This window comes from Carettochelys insculpta, chromosome 10, assembly GCF_033958435.1.
Source record: "Carettochelys insculpta isolate YL-2023 chromosome 10, ASM3395843v1, whole genome shotgun sequence".
Classification (NCBI taxonomy): domain Eukaryota; kingdom Metazoa; phylum Chordata; order Testudines; family Carettochelyidae; genus Carettochelys; species Carettochelys insculpta.
In genome coordinates, this window is record NC_134146.1 from 19,799,745 (window position 1) to 19,815,019 (window position 15,275).

The 15,275-nt window shown below is 44.1% G+C and overlaps 2 protein-coding genes across 7 annotated transcripts in view; both read left to right on the forward strand.

The window, feature by feature from the left end:
- MFF (mitochondrial fission factor) overlaps positions 1–2,296 on the forward strand; it is a 43,551-nt gene extending 41,255 nt beyond the window's left edge. For all 6 annotated transcript variants that reach the window (XM_075003635.1, XM_075003639.1, XM_075003638.1 and 3 more), the window contains 2 exons: positions 842–926; positions 1,455–2,296. In XM_075003635.1, coding sequence (XP_074859736.1) covers positions 842–926; positions 1,455–1,586 — 217 coding nt within the window. In that variant the 3' untranslated portion in view covers positions 1,587–2,296. The remainder of the gene's footprint in view (positions 1–841; positions 927–1,454) is intronic.
- Positions 2,297–3,193: 897 nt separating this feature from the next.
- On the forward strand, positions 3,194–13,026 carry MRPL44 (mitochondrial ribosomal protein L44). The gene is made up of 4 exons (XM_075003675.1): positions 3,194–3,391; positions 5,341–5,809; positions 9,281–9,459; positions 10,287–13,026. The coding sequence occupies exons 1-4, from the start codon at positions 3,225–3,227 to the stop codon at positions 10,456–10,458; spliced, it is 987 nt and encodes a 328-aa protein (XP_074859776.1). The 5' UTR covers positions 3,194–3,224; the 3' UTR covers positions 10,459–13,026.
- The last annotated feature ends 2,249 nt before the right edge of the window (positions 13,027–15,275 follow it).

The window sequence follows — 15,275 nt, forward strand, 5'->3', positions numbered from 1 at the left end:
TTTCCTAGCTCAAGTATCTATCCAGGCCATCTGTAGAGCAGCCACCAATTTGTCCACATCCAATTACACACCTACCCAGCAGACTTGAGACTGTTGGTTTTGGTAGAGCAATACTGCAAGCTGTCAAGCTACACACACTCTGGGCCAACCTCCAAGGATGCTGATTGAGTCATTTAGAAAGGAATCAACATGAGCAACATTTCAAGAAAAAACCTGTTAGCTACTTTTTGTAACTGATGTTCTTCAAGATGTGTTGCTCATATCTATTCCATTACCTGCCTTCCTGTCCTCCTGCCAGACAAGAAGGAACTAAGAGGGTGTATTGTCATCAGCACCTCACATACCGATGCATGAGTGTGGCACTCAAGGCAGGGAAGGGAGTTTGTTTGCTAATGTAAAAGTCTCTGTGCACATGGGCATGCACAAACCTAGAATGGAACGAACATCTCAAAGAACAGTTTAAAAAGTTAGCGGTAACCATTGAAAGGGCAGGTTGGCTCATGCTCTTTTAAAATTTCATTCGAACAAGCAAGAGAGGTTTAGGGTCCAAACCACAACAAAGATTACTGTCCCCAGCTCTGCGTCTTTGTGGAGCATCCACAAAAACATTTTAATCCTGGAGAACATTTAAAGCCCCAGTTCAGCTAAGCACTTAAGCACATATAAACATTACAGTTGGCGGTACATGAGCACATCTAAATGTTTTCTTGAAATAGGGCCCTAAATCATCAGATGCTTTTTTTTTCCTGACAGTTTGTTAAAGAAAACACTAAACATTGTACCAGTTACTCTGCACTCAACATGTAGAGTGCCTAAACATTTTTTTCCCCCTTTCTCATAGATATGGTCTTTCAAACTTGGATACAACACTTGAGGGAACTCCAGATGACATGACAGTTGTGGATGCTGCTTCCTTAAGAAGACAGGTATTTAAAATATGCTCACGAGTGAGATGAAGAAAAAAAAATTAGAGCTGAAAATGGGAGAGCAGATTAGATGTGATTGCACTGTTATTTTGAGTTTGCAAAGACAGAGTATCTCTTAATATCACAGCTGTGGTAATTGGTCATCTCTGTCTTCACTGGTGTACTGTACCTAGAATACTCTATATTACTCTGAGCATCTCAGTATGTTGGCAAACACAAAGATAAGTATGGTGTATAATGATCTATATAAATCAACTGATGAGGAAAGAAGAAGAGTTAAATATAGCATAACCGTGGAAGAGTTAAGAGGAGGATGGACTCAGCAGTTTACAAGATCAGTACAAGTTATTTCCTTAGTATAGGACTTAAAAAAACTGGGAAATTTGATTCTTGGTCAGTGAACATCCTAACTAGTGAGGTTGTATAATTTAATCTTAAAGTGCATTGCATATAAATTCTTCAGAGAATCTAGCAGTCTGATACAAGTCACTAAAGCAGACTGTCTTTTTGTCTTTTTTTTTTATAAAGATAATCAAACTTAATCGCCGTCTACAGCTTCTGGAAGAAGAAAACAAGGAACGCGCTAAAAGAGAAATGATCATGTACTCAATTACTGTAGCTTTCTGGCTACTCAATAGCTGGCTATGGTTTCGACGCTAGACACAGTTCTCCAAAATATTTAATTGCTGTAAATATAAAAAAAAATTTGCAAAATCCTTTGTCTCTGAATTGTATGCTGTTTTATAATCCATGCACTGAGAACTTCTGCCACAGAAAAAGGCGGTAGAGTTACAGTGTTTAAGGGACATCCTGTTGCTCGGTAATATTTATTTTTATCAGTTTGTACTAACATACGTGCAGTATTGTCCCTTTGCATGTTTTGATGTAAATATGGATAGACTAATTTTGGAAAAGAATTTGCTTCTCTGCTATATAAGGATGGTGACATGCAGAAATAATCATTGTCTCATAGTGGGAAGAGAAGGGATTTGGAAAAAGTCCTCTGTAAACAAAGTACATAACAAGTATGAGTGGGTTTTTTTATGGTTGTTCTAGTGTTAGCTGCAGTAATTTTATGGTTAAATGTTAGTGCACTAGTTTTCCTTTAGCCCAAGTAGTTAAAATATTATGGCAGATTTAAAAAACCTTAATTCATGAATATGCCCTTTGTTTATGCACATGTACAGATTGAATGAAAGGCACTGCTTGCTAACATGATCCAGCAGATTATCCGAGGGTGTGAGTAATATGTATTTTCATATTTTAGCTTTAATTTTGCAGATGGTTTTTCTAAAAGACATTTTTAAGTGACTGAGTGATCTAAAGATTATTAAATATAAGGTACCAATGTAGTTGTATTTAATAAATCTGTCAAACTAAAGCAGAGTTTAATGTAAGTTTTTAAAAATTTTCATAATCTAATCATGGGAATTCTTACACAGTTTCATTCAAAGGTGCAGGACCCCTGTATTTTCTCATGAAAGTGTCTTCCTTCAGAATGCTAAATATGCCTTCTCTGCCCTTCCTCCAGCCAAGTATCATGTCCATCAATTATATTGAACTTTTAAAAAATGTAAAAGGCATGACGGCCTTTTAAACAGCAGTCAAAGGAATAAAATCTGGAGGGGGTTATATCAAAGGTAAAATATCACAGCACTCAGTAACTTCCACTTGAACGCTGGTTTCCTATTTTGTGTTGATTTCTGGTTATTGTGTTGTCAGCACTGCCACCTCCCGCACACACTCATACGCACCCGTTGGCTTTTATCTACGCTGCACTTCAAGCAAGTGCCTCGTGTGTGTTTAGTTAAACAGCCTGCCCGCTTCTGCCCGGCTTTATCTCCCGAGCCCCTGACGGAGGGTGGCTGTAGCGTGCTCTGAACAGAGCCCCCGCACGGCTGGGCTCAAGCCGCGCTGCAGCTGTTCGGCCTCCACCTGCCTCGGGGGCCCAGTTCTGGCTGCCCCTGTTCCTGGGGCTTCCTCACGCGACAGGGTCTCCAGTCCCCGGGGATGCCGCTCCAGTCCCGCAAGGCAACGCCTGCCTGGACTCCGAGCCGGTCCCGCCCCCTACCCCGGTGCTGCGTGGGCTGATACTGGCCCGCGGCTCCACTACCAAGGCGGTGCCCGGGAGCCCTGCGCCTGCGCCTCTCTGGGGAGAGACCGGCTGACCCGTGGCGGGGGCGGGGGCGGGCGCGGGCAGCGCCTGCTGGGAGTTGTAGTTCCCGCGCGTGGAAGGTTTTGTTTCCGGGGTCGGCGTCGGGGCGAGCTCCTCCCGCTTCTCGTCCGCGCCGAGCAGCTATGGCGACGGGGCTCCTGCAGGGGCTATTTGCGAGGGCTCCTCGTCGCCTCCTGGCCGGGGCCGGGCGGGGCGCGCTCTGCCTGCAGCAGCAGCAGCGCCGGCACAAGAAGTTCTGGCTGCGCGCCTACCTGGAGCAGCAGCGGCTCCAGGCGCCGGTTACGCGCCGGTAAGAGCCTCCCGGCGCTCCCGGTTGGGTCCCGCCGCTGTCTGCTGGAGCGCTGAGCCCGGGGTCGGAACCGCCGCAGCCCACGCGGCAACAGCCCCGAGTGCGTCCCAAGGCCGAGTCCCTGCACCTGCTGGGGGGCCGGGGGCTGCTGTGACTCGGGGTCGAGGGGTGGGGGTAGCTGTGGCTGAGGCTCGCGGGGGTGGGGGGAAGCTGTGGCTGAGGCACTCTCTGGCCGTGGAAGAGCTCACAGCGTGCACGTGGCTCTCGAGCAGTGGTCTGGTCTTCCCTTCGCTGTCGCCATGAGGCACGTGGGCTCGTTGGTTTCCTTTTACTTGGTCTCCGGCTCCTGATTTTTGGGGGGATGAGGAGGGGCGAAGGGGAAGCGTCTCAGACTGAAATTGTGAGCGGTTGGGGGCCGTGACTGTCTTTGTGCCGTTGGTACAGGCCTAGTACTGATCTAGGGCTCCTAGGGACTGCAGTACTGCAAACAGTAATAACACACTCATCTCTCCTTTCATGAGTACTTCACACACGAGTACTCCCTAACACGAGGGCCGCATATACTTACCACTGTTCACTGTGTGAGTGAACTTCCTCCCCTTGTAGGAGCGAGCGGGCTGCAGGGTCCCTGACTGGGGGGCGGGGAGACCTGCAGCCCCGCGGCTGGAGCTGAGTGTGCTGTGGGGTCCCTGGCTGGGGCGTGGGGAGATCCACAGGCCCCCCTAACCCAATCCCAACACTCCCCCTGCAGCAACTCCCCGTGCATCTCCCCCTGCCCTGCCTGGTCCCAAAATTCCCACAGCTCCCCATGCAACTCCCCCCACAGCCCGCTCCCAACACACCCCCTATCCTGTTCCAACACCCCGCCCCCCGGCCTGCTGCAAGCCCTGCTCCTGGTACCTCTGCTGCAGCCAGGAGAAACAAGCCACCACCTCCTCCACAGGAGCCACCTGTAGATTTTAACCCTCCCTCCCACTCATGGCCTCAAACTGCCCCACAGCCTTTAACCCCCCCCCCCCCCCCCCAACCCAAGGTTTACTTACCTTTCCAAAGCAGTGCCATATGCTGGCATTCCTTCCCTGAGTTTGGAGCATTAGGAACCAATCAGCCACTTTTACATATATTTTAATGGTCATTTAATGTCCCTCTTACAAGTTTGCGTCTACGAGCAGAAAGTTGGGAACCAATTGTGTTCGTACAGGGAGGGATGAGTGTACTTAGGGGGTGTGACCCAGTTAAATGCCAGGTTGAACTATCAAAGGGGTGGGAGGAGGCCACAGACAACAGCTGCTCCAGCCAGGCTGGAGAGCCCTCACCCATGCTACATTGGGGACCAGGGCTGCTCTGGCCTGGCTGTAGCACCCTTGCCTGCTGCAATACTGCATCTGGGCCGGAGCAGTCCCTGTCCGCCATGGGCCCCCTGTGTGCTGGGGGTGGGGGTGCTCCAGCCAGCCAAAGAAGCCCCAGTCCTGGCTCACTGCAGATGGCTGGAACTCCCTGCCCATAGCTGCAGAAAATTGCTTACCTGTTTATAAGACCCTCTGTGTAGCTCTTTGTATGGGAAGAATCGCTCAGTGATTTGAGCATTAGCCTGCTAAACTCAGGGCTGTGAGGTCAATCCTTGAGGAGGTTATTTAGAGATCTGGGGCAATTAGATTAACCAAAAAGGGATAGTGCTTGGTCCTTCCCAAAAGGTAGGGAACTGGACTCAATGACTTCCCAAGGTCCCTTCCAGTTCAATCCACAAGCTGCAAAAATGGTCTAGATGCAGATATTTGTGGATTTCCAGGGCTCTTGCCATCAGCCTGTTTGAAGATGTCTAAAATATTCTGTTTATTTTTACATTTCCTTTTAATAAATGGTTTCATATTTAAACTGTTTAGTGGAACACAGGACTGTTTGGAGAATCTGTTCTGCTCTTGAGTTCGTTCTCTCTTGTATGTTTGTAGTTCAGAGAAGCCTAACTGGGATTACCATGCAGAGATACAAGCTTTTAGTCACCGACTTCATGAAAACTTTTCCTTGGATCTCCTCAAAACTGCATTTATCAATTCTTGTTATATTAAAAGTGAGGAGGCCAGACGCCAAGAACTTGGGCTAGACAAAGAAGCAGTTGCCCTCAATCTCCAGGATAATCGCAAACTTTCTGAACAAGGGGTAACTTTTTCGTGCTCTTACCTCACCCAGTGCTTTGAAGATGCTTATCCAAATATGCCCTCTGAAGGGATACAAGCCCTTGTTGATTTTCTCACAGGCCAGGAACTTGTGTCTTATGTGGCCAGAAACCTGTCCATACAGGACTTGACGCTTTGTGCTGAGTTTCCTGTTCCACCCAGTGTGCTGCAGCAGACTTTCTTTGCTATAATAGGAGCATTGTTTGAAAGCAGTGGGCCTCAGAATACGGGGATGTTTATCAGGGTAAGTACTACCAATTACCGCTAGTGTTTTTTTTTCTTTGGCACCTCTCGACGGCTGCTGGGACCCCTGTCTCAAATTACATTACAAGATCAAAAACATGCTATCTTATATCTGGCAGCCATCAGACACCACACCCCTATAAACTTATTTCCCCCATTCAGATCTCACTGATGTATGGAAGAGCTTGGAGAAAAATACTCCATTTAGGAAGGAACGATCAGTAGCACACATTCAAATGAATGCGTAAAATAGAGTACTGCAGAAAAAGACCTGGGAGTTATGGTGGATTGCAAGATAAATATGTCAATAATGTAATAATTGTGCAAGAAAATAAATAGAATATTTTGGTGTATAAAAGCAGGAGTGTTGTAAGCACGACATGAGAAGTAGTTCTTCCATTCAACTTCACGGTCAGAAAGACCTCAGTTAGAATGTTGTTTCCAGTTCTGGGTGTCACATTTCAGGAAGAAAGTGGACAAATTAGAGAAATTCCTGAGAGGAAGAAAAAGGGTGATTAGAGGTCTAGAAAACCTGACTTACTGAGAGAAGATTTGGGGGGGAAAAAAAAGTCCAAGGGTTTGCTTAATCTGGAGAAGAAAAAACTGAAGGGGGAAATAACTTTTCAACTGCATAAAAAGTTTTTACAAGGAGGAGGGAGAAAAATTGTTCTAAATCTGTGAGGCTAGGACAAGAAGCAGTGGGCTTAAATTGCAGTAAGGGCAGTTTAGACTGTACAACAGGAAAACCTTCTTAGTTGCCAGGCTAGTTAAACACTGTTGGGATGGGGGTCTAGGTCAGTGGTCACCAGTCCATCGACTGAATCTCAGGTAGGTTGCCTCTGCCGGGCCCCATGCTGCTCTGGGAAGCAGTTGGCTGGCTAAATGCAGGCAGTCTTTGCAGCCCTAGGAGGGGCAGCTCCATGTTGCCTCTGCCTCCAGCATGGTCCTGGCAGCATCTGTTGGCTAGGAACCAGTCAACGGCGAAGGCACTTGGCAGCAGTGGAGCACATGGAGACCCCCCCACCCTCCAACCCCACCTGTGGGGTCACCCACAGCTGGCAGGCCATTTCCAGCAGCCAGGCAGAGCCAGCTTGTCTGAATTGCTCTGTGCTGCCAGCCAGGATCTGCCTGTAGTAGGTGCTTCCCAGCTGTAGCCCAAACTCCACCACCCTCATGCTGGCCCTGAGCTGGCACTCAAACTCCCTCCTAGAGCTTGCACTCCTCACCCTGTCATGCACCCAACACTTTCCCTCAGCTTGGAGGCTCTGCTGCCCCCAAAGTGTTGGGATTAAAGGAGGGAATGAGGAATGCAAGCTTTGGAAGAGAGTTTAGGTGCAGGAGGGGGCCTCAGGCTGGGGCAAACTCACTCCCAGAGCTTACACTCCTCACCCCATCCTGCACCCCGACACTGTGCTCCAGCTTAGAGCCCCTTTCTATACCCTCACTCCCTTCTGTACCCCAACTTCCTGTCCCAGGCAGATGAAAGTGAGTGAAGGTGGGGAAGAGTGAGCTGGGGAGATGGAGGGGCAGGGCCTTGGAAGAGATGAGGTAAATCCTCAGTTGCCCTTAGATTCAAGATGTGATCGTGGGTGTAAAGAGATTGGAGAGCAGTGGTTTGAATAGTACAAAATCCTGCCATGGTGCAGGAGACTGAAGTAGATGAGCTAGAGGTCCCTAGAATTCTACCTTAGGTAGGCAAACCTCTGCTTTCCAAGGACTAGCAAACTGTTACTTATTTAAATAGCACTGTTGACTTTTGGCCTGATTTATTAGCTGTTTTATGACTGACTCAGTGGCTGCAGTATAACTTTTTATACAGTTATGTGAGGATTAGTACTGTATTCAGGGTCATGAAACTTGCATAAAAACTAATTTCTTAACACTACATAAAGTTGGATCAGATATTTAATAAGTGTCTCCCTGGAATCAAACATTCATAAGTTTCTTATTAAAAATATTGTGAGAAGAAAGTCATTTTAGCAGTTGTTGTTCTTCCAGTGTATGCCATTTACTTATTTCTAATTTTGTATCAGAGAAATGTAAACTAAGACACACAATAGTGAAAAACCAAAACCACACTGCTTCTGCTGTATAACACTGATATGCCTGTAGAAAAAAGCAATTATTAACAGAGAACAGCTTCCTTCTTATTTAGAAAATTCTGTCTCATTGTTTCTAAGGGGTCATGGATTTCATTCAAAATGTTTTGTAGTGCAGCATTTCTGGATTGGATTTTCTACCACATGACCCTATAGCAAGTATTTACAGGCACTCAGAGTACTGTGTAGCTAATCCCCACATCATCTCTGGAGTTCAGGTGATATTATTCCTATTTTATGATTAGGGGAATAAGAGGGACAGAGGTATTTAGTAACCTTGCCCGAGCCAAGCAGCAAGTTATTGGCAGAGTCAAGCTTAAAGATCCAGGGCTTGGTTACACTAGTCAGTTTCACAGTTGCATTCTCCAGTGGTAGAAATGGTAGAGGTGGAATGTTGATTGGACTTGAACAAGTATTTTTTCCACTGTTGTTTGAACCTCTGGAGTGCTGTCTACACTAGAGCCTCCACTGTTGCTTTCACCAGTGGTGAAGTGGAGCTACAAGATATGCTAATGCAGTTGCTGTCTAGGAGTTTCAGCTTGTGCTGCCTTTCATTACAACAGGCAGCAAGCTAATTGGAGGGATAGTAGAAATCCTGCTGGTGTCAAAACCATTCATTATTTTTTTGGAGTTATCCTTCTCAATGCTGCTTAGCAAAATACTTGAAAAGAAACAAAAATTGAAGTCTTTGATCTTTTTACAAAACCGTTTATGAAGATGGTTTTAATGTTAGGTCCTGGCAATGTGAATGTCTCAAATGGCGAAGTGGTCTCGTCGTAATTCTCAGCTAGTCTGTCTAAGCCACATATTGCCCTTACAGTATATGAGATTTTAATCTGTATTTTGTAAAGTCATTTATTCTTCAGATTGCCTGATCTCAATTCTCCCTTTATCTAGAATCCCTTATATGGCACTGATATTGAGCTTTGGATGGCTTCTTAATGTAACTTGAATAAGGGAGTGACCCAGCTAAAAGTGAATTAACATTTAAAGTGCCTCACAAGAACTGAGCAGTCAGCATGCCATTTAGTTCAGACATGTACACTTAGAAAACAGACAGAATATTTCTACAGTTTAGTTCATAAGTGTGCTGGGGGAGCTATAGCTGGGGAGTTATGTGAGTAAGTATTTTGACACACAGAAGAGTGTTTCCAGATCTGCTGAGCTGTGCTGTCGTTCAGTAGAAGAATGCATGGGAGACTCTGGTACCGTTAAAAAATCATCAACCTTTATTTAAAAGCATGCTGCACATTGCAAAGTTAATTAACTGGTAACTGCTCCTTTCCTACCATTCTCCTGGTATTACTTTTGTTGACAGGGACATCAGACATTCACTCCTCTTTCTTTCTGTTAATTGTCATGTTTTTGTTCAGGACTTTCTAATTCCCCAACTGATTGGCAAAGACATTTTTGAGATCTGGAATGTTATAAATCCAATGGGTTTGCTAGTGGAGGAATTGGCCAAGAGGAATATATGTGCTCCAGAACCAAGACTTACCAGGCAGTCAGGAGCTAGTACAGTTCTGCCACTGTACTTTGTTGGATTGTACAGGTTAGTAAAGCTTTCCTCCAAAGTTGAAAGGATTCCAGTTTTAAGGGGAGTGAGGGAGGGAGGAAATTACCTTTTTTCACAAGTTGCTCTTGTAAAATCAATTTTGGAAGAGAGATGCAATTTATGCAAAGGACTTTTATATAAATGTCTGACTACTGAGGTGGTCATTACTGTACCAATGCCTGAAGAGATTGCTTACATCTCATGTTTAAGGAGAAAATGTATTCTAGAGACATGTGCATGGGGTGCAGGTGCAGACATTGTTAGAAAAAGAAAAACTACCCTATGCTTCAGGGGTGAGGAGAATGCAAAAGGGTAGTGGGACTGGCAAAAGAGCCCTTGAGGTATAATGGTTAGTTTAGAGCAGGTAAGGCCAAATCATGGTCTCATATGTCTAGCGTTGAAGATAGTTCAATTAGCAGAGAAACTATTTTTGAGTGAATCTATTGCTGAACTTTAAATACAGGACCCTTAAAAATTATTGCTTACCAGGAAAAGAGGGCAGAATATCAAGATGATCAACCAATTATGTACTTGTATATTTTCTAAAAAGTTATACTAGAGATTGGATAGTTCATGCAATTGGTAGTGGCAAGTGAATCTGAATTAACACAGTTGTACTTCTCAAAATTCACTGGAATTCTTGCATGTCTATCAACCAATATGTATTCATGTACAGTTGCCCAAAACCAAAATCTAAATGTTTTCTCTCTGGTAAATATAAATATGAAATGCTGGTTAGAGGACTTAGATTGTATAATAATGGTTCAGGGTGGTGATCACAATTTTCTCATGAGGACATTTACTTCATTTTTTTCCATTCCCAGTGATAAGAAGCTTATTGCTGAAGGTCCTGGCGAGACAGTGTTAGCTGCAGAGGAGGAAGCTGCCCGTGTGGCACTGAGGAAACTGTACGGATACACTGAGAACAGGCGACCTTGGGACTATTCTAAGCCGAGAGAGAGCTGGAGAGCGGAAAAGGCTATTACAGGCAGTTAGACAAATAAGCCTATTTCTGCTTAGCCACCAAAGAAAGCCATGTTCTCCTACTGAATATAGGTGCATTTCAGAAAAGCAAACTTCAGCAGTTCAGCTCTTTGGTATAAAATATATGTTTTGAAAATTCCACACGCCACATATACTTTTAGAGTTCGCCATCCTTCCTTCTGTTTTCTTCTACAAAATGTTCCCTATTATATAGTAATTAAGGAAAATGTGGTATTTCTTTGCAGTAACAAAGCAGGCGGATGGCGGGGGCAGCCTGAATTTCCCCTTTCTGGCTAAGAACTTTACTGTATGTGCAAGCTACCAACTCTTAAAAGTGTATTGTAATCTGTGTATTTTTGAACTAACTGTCTCCATACAGGACAAGTTTATATACAGGTGTCCAGATCAGTTTAAAGCATATTAGCAACAAATCAGCCTTGAATTAAAATGTAACATGAGCATGAGACTTACATCTGAATTGAGTTAGTCTTGCGGTAAAATCCACATGAAGTAAAACATCCACCTCAACAGTATCACCAGAGATCAGAATAAAGAATATGCTCAACATCAGTTGTTTGCACTGATGTTAAAGCCTTACCAACAGTCATCTTGCTAATTTGGTAATTTACTGTTCATTTGCCATAGGAATTGGTTTTTAGACACCAAGTGTATTCTTAATTGTGTTTGGGGTGACATGGGGTAAAGAGCTGAAGTTACGATACAACATGATGTAAAAGAATCTACAGAGTACAGTCTTTTTTTTTTTTTGTAGGCCTCATGCTTGTTAATATTAGGTTGACAAAAGAGCTTGGTTTTTCATATTCCCCTGACTTTTTGTTTTGCCCATCCATTAAAATTTAACTCTTCTGAACAGTTTCTTTAGGCCTGCACAATATTGAGTTATAAGAAAGCCATCAATTTACCTTTGCAACACTGAAGACATTTGGCTCAAAAAGCTGCTTTAATGAGGATGTTACTACATTGTTACATACTAAATGCAGTCTGATGGTTTAACAATGTTTATCAAACAAAATAACTTTTTTGACATTTAAAATCTGTAGTGTGCAATTGAATCTCTGAAAGTTTCCATCTGTACATTGCCATGGTGAATAAAAAAATTGCGTCTGGAATTCACTTTAGTCAGTTTTTATTCAAATAAGATTGATTACCCACAGATAAGAACATGGGTGGTCAGGCAGAAGTAGATAATTCAGAACTGATTTTGTGACATGGAGCTTCTCATCTCAGGCTATACCTACACTACATGATAAAGTGGAATTTAAGGCACTTAGCTCAATTTTTACAATGTCACTGTCTTCACTATAAATGCCATTAGTTGATTTTAGGGAGTGCTAAGGTCAATATTATTCCACCATGAGAAGTGATGTGACATAGTCCAAATGTAAAAGTTTGAATTAAGGCTAGTGTGGAAATGCCATCTCTTTTAACAGACTTTATTAGTCTCCAGAGGTGTCCTGTGTGTATTCCCCAATGCCCCACAGCTGTCCACTCTGGCCACTTCCATCTCCACTGCTCTCCAGGTGCGCAGGAATTAGGTAACAGGAAGCCCACAAAGTTGAATTTGGCACCAGGAAGTCCGTGGCGGCTAGCCTGTGGGCTCATGCTTGTAAGAGAGGCTGAGAAACGTCTTTCTTTCTTTGCTATCAGTACGGTGAGCACATCTACCCATTAAAAATAGCTCCAACGCAGAGTTCATGGTTCTGTCTCCCCGTGTAAGCTGAGCACCTGGATTTTTTTTTCCAGTGCTTGCACCAGTCCCTACCCTACCACGCTACATGGCAGGTAGGCTGCTTGTATGAGAGACCGAGAATCTTTCCTGTGGCTTATGTTTGTACCGGGGCAGCCCCTCCACGCTCACAGGTGCCATACAGTGGGGGCTTTCTCATGCCCAGCCACATCACGTGCCCAGCCCCCAACCCAATAAAAGCACATGCCTGCTGTTGCATTCGGACCATGCTGCTGGGCAGCAGCATGTCCTGGCTTGAGCGTGGTGAGGGCTCCAAAGGCGAGAGAGATTTTCATGTTCTTGCTGCCTACGGGGGGAAATCTACCCCGGCATCAAAGATTTCAGGGGCTTGCCCCCTTCCCCGTGCCTGAGCAACACTGAAGAGAGTGTTTCAACTGGCCCTTCAACCAACAACCCCATACCCCATGAGGGGAGCTAGCCCCCGCAGAGGCAGTTGTGGGGGGGCTTGATATCCCACCTGAGCAACACTGAAGGGACCATTTCAGCTGGCCTTTCTACCAACTAACTCAAGATTTATGCTACTGAAAAGCCAGGGATGACTGTTTAAGTGGGTCTGTCCCATGAAAGCTCATCACCGAATAAATTGTTCAGTTAGTCTTTAAAGTGTTACTTTTCTGCGGCTTTGTTTTGTTGGAGTACAGACTAACATGGCTCCCTCTCTGTGTCCACCAGGTTATTGATTTTTAGCTCTGGAAGATCCTGAGATATTGGACTTCTAAACTGTTCCACTATTGTACCTGGTAATCCTCTCAGACAGTATGACTAATAGGCCCCTATCCAGTCCCTACTGAGGTTCATACAAGTCTTTCCATTCATTTAGACAGGAGCTGGGAGAACCGGGGTATATAAAAAAGTATACAGGGAGAGTTGTTAAAAGCATTTAATTGGCCTCATGAGTTTGGCATATAGGAATGGGATAATTCACATGCTTTAGCGCCTTGCTGAAATACAGCCATAGTAAACATCTAAGGGAAAATGTCTTTGAATTTTTTTTCAAAAGAGCTCAAGTTCTACGGAGTCCGAAAAAAAATGCATGTTTCCTCTGAAAATGGAGATAACAGGACTGATTTGTGCACCACCAAAATGAGTGGGAATTTTGCCACTGGCTTCCAGGAGTGCAAGATTAAGCCCTGTGGAAAGAACCATGTAACTAGCTGGCAAAGATTCTGGTTGCACGTGTTCTATACAACTGAACAGGCTGCAGTCGGCCAATGTACACCCTCCATCATATAACTTCTCATGGGGACAGGCAAAGAGGATAGTAAATCTTCAGAACATGTCTGTCACTTTAAAAAAAAATCAGTACAGGCTATTACTAAAACCACCTGAACAAAACAGTTCTGTTATTACTGATGCTCATTGTAGAAATTATGATGGTCACTATATTAACTTGGCATGAACTAATGATGCGTTAGCACTCATGGAACTGTATCATAGGCTAAAATCACCTAGCTAGGCAATAATTACACTTTTCTTTTATGCTGCATTTTAGTTTCTTTTTCATGTGATAGACTGGCTTTTGCTTTATATTTATTTTCCCATTGTGGGTGGGTTTATTTTTCAAAAATTATTTGATCAATTTACTTATCTTAGTGGGGTTTGTTGTTTTGTGTTTGGTTGAATTGCTACTAAAACAAATATTTGTATTGATGCTTTTCTTTTTTGGATCAATTTAACTGGTGTGATGCGGTCAGTGTCGTCTACTGCTGAGCTAGAAAGATACAAACTCACAATTCTGGTGTCAGAATCAGACAGTGAAGCCCGGTGATCCTTCCGTAGTCACACAGATATGCTGCATTGCAGCTGCTCACAGTGCACAGATGCAGACAGAGGAAAATGGCAACCCTGGGAAGAAAGTAAAATTTAATAAAGCTCCTTCCCACTTGCACAGACCCAATGATGTATCTGCGTCTGGTGGAGGCCAGCTGTGTATTTTAAAAAACGAAATGCTATTTTTAAAAAAATGTTCAAACGTGTTATTGATTTGATTAGGTTTGGTTTTAGAAAGAAGGGGCTTTCGAAGTCCACGGGGTCCTTTCGAAAGGACTTGTCTACACGGGTGGCGTGCAATTCAAAAGCGGCACTTTTGAACCCTGTGTGGCTGGCATTATGCTAATGAGGTGGTGCATATTCACGGCAGAGCCTCATTAGCATCTGCCAGTGTGGCTTGTTACCATGCCCCTTCCAAAAGGAAGGGGCTAATGGAGACATAGCTCGAGTGTTGGTGGGGTTCAGCATTTTCAGGATTAGGACCCAGTAGAAAAAGAATACATACTCATAAATAATCTAACCAAAACACCCAAGTGGACATGGCTATCTTCAGGTAAATGTTGCAACATTCTGACATTGTGCGACCAAAGATTTTACTGTCAGATTATGATTTAGTATCAAGAGCAGTAAGTATAACTTTAAAGCTAGGATTATCCCCTTTTAGTCTGTGCTGTAATATTTTCCTAGGAACAAACTAACTAACTGGCCCATCTCTGGCAAAGCTGTAGATGAGATGTGAGAGAGCCTTCCAATTATTTTCAGAATTAATTTTGTTGCCACACAGCTGTTTCCTGGCTCCAGCACTGGTAATCCAGGAACCTTTGAAAAGAACGCAGGCAATGGAGACAAATGATGTGACTGTGAGTATTCAAATATTTTGGAATAAATACTTCTGTTGTAATCAGAACCGGAGTACAAATTCAGCCTCTCTAGTCAGACACTCTTGTCCAGCAACATCCATAATCGGGCATGATTTCAGTTAGCTGGACAATCACTTATCATGCATGTGGCCAAGTTTCCCATGGTCCCATAAAGTTTGTTTACAGCCACTAGTCCTGGCTCTTAGTGTTCTGTGTTGTTATTTAGCTGTAATTTACCCCTATTTTCTAAGAGCCCAGTAAGCAGTGGAAGTGGTGGTAACGTGCTAGACAATATTGACCTTCAGTGGTTCTACAATCTCTCATTCAGTACTGGTTAGGCCCTGAGGGTGCTGGACTAGAGAGACTGAGCCTGTATAATCCTGATGCGCAGCTTATGTACTTCTTACCAGCTGTTTATAAACCAGATGGGA

Coding starts and splice junctions, on each gene's coding strand:
- MRPL44 (XM_075003675.1), top strand. CDS start 3,225: ATGGCGACGGGGCTCCTGCAGGGGCTATTTGCGAGGGCTCCTCGTCGC. Junction 5,810..9,280: donor ATACGGGGATGTTTATCAGG/GTAAGTACTACC, acceptor GTTTTTGTTCAG/GACTTTCTAATTCCCCAACT. Junction 9,460..10,286: donor TACTTTGTTGGATTGTACAG/GTTAGTAAAGCT, acceptor TTCCATTCCCAG/TGATAAGAAGCTTATTGCTG.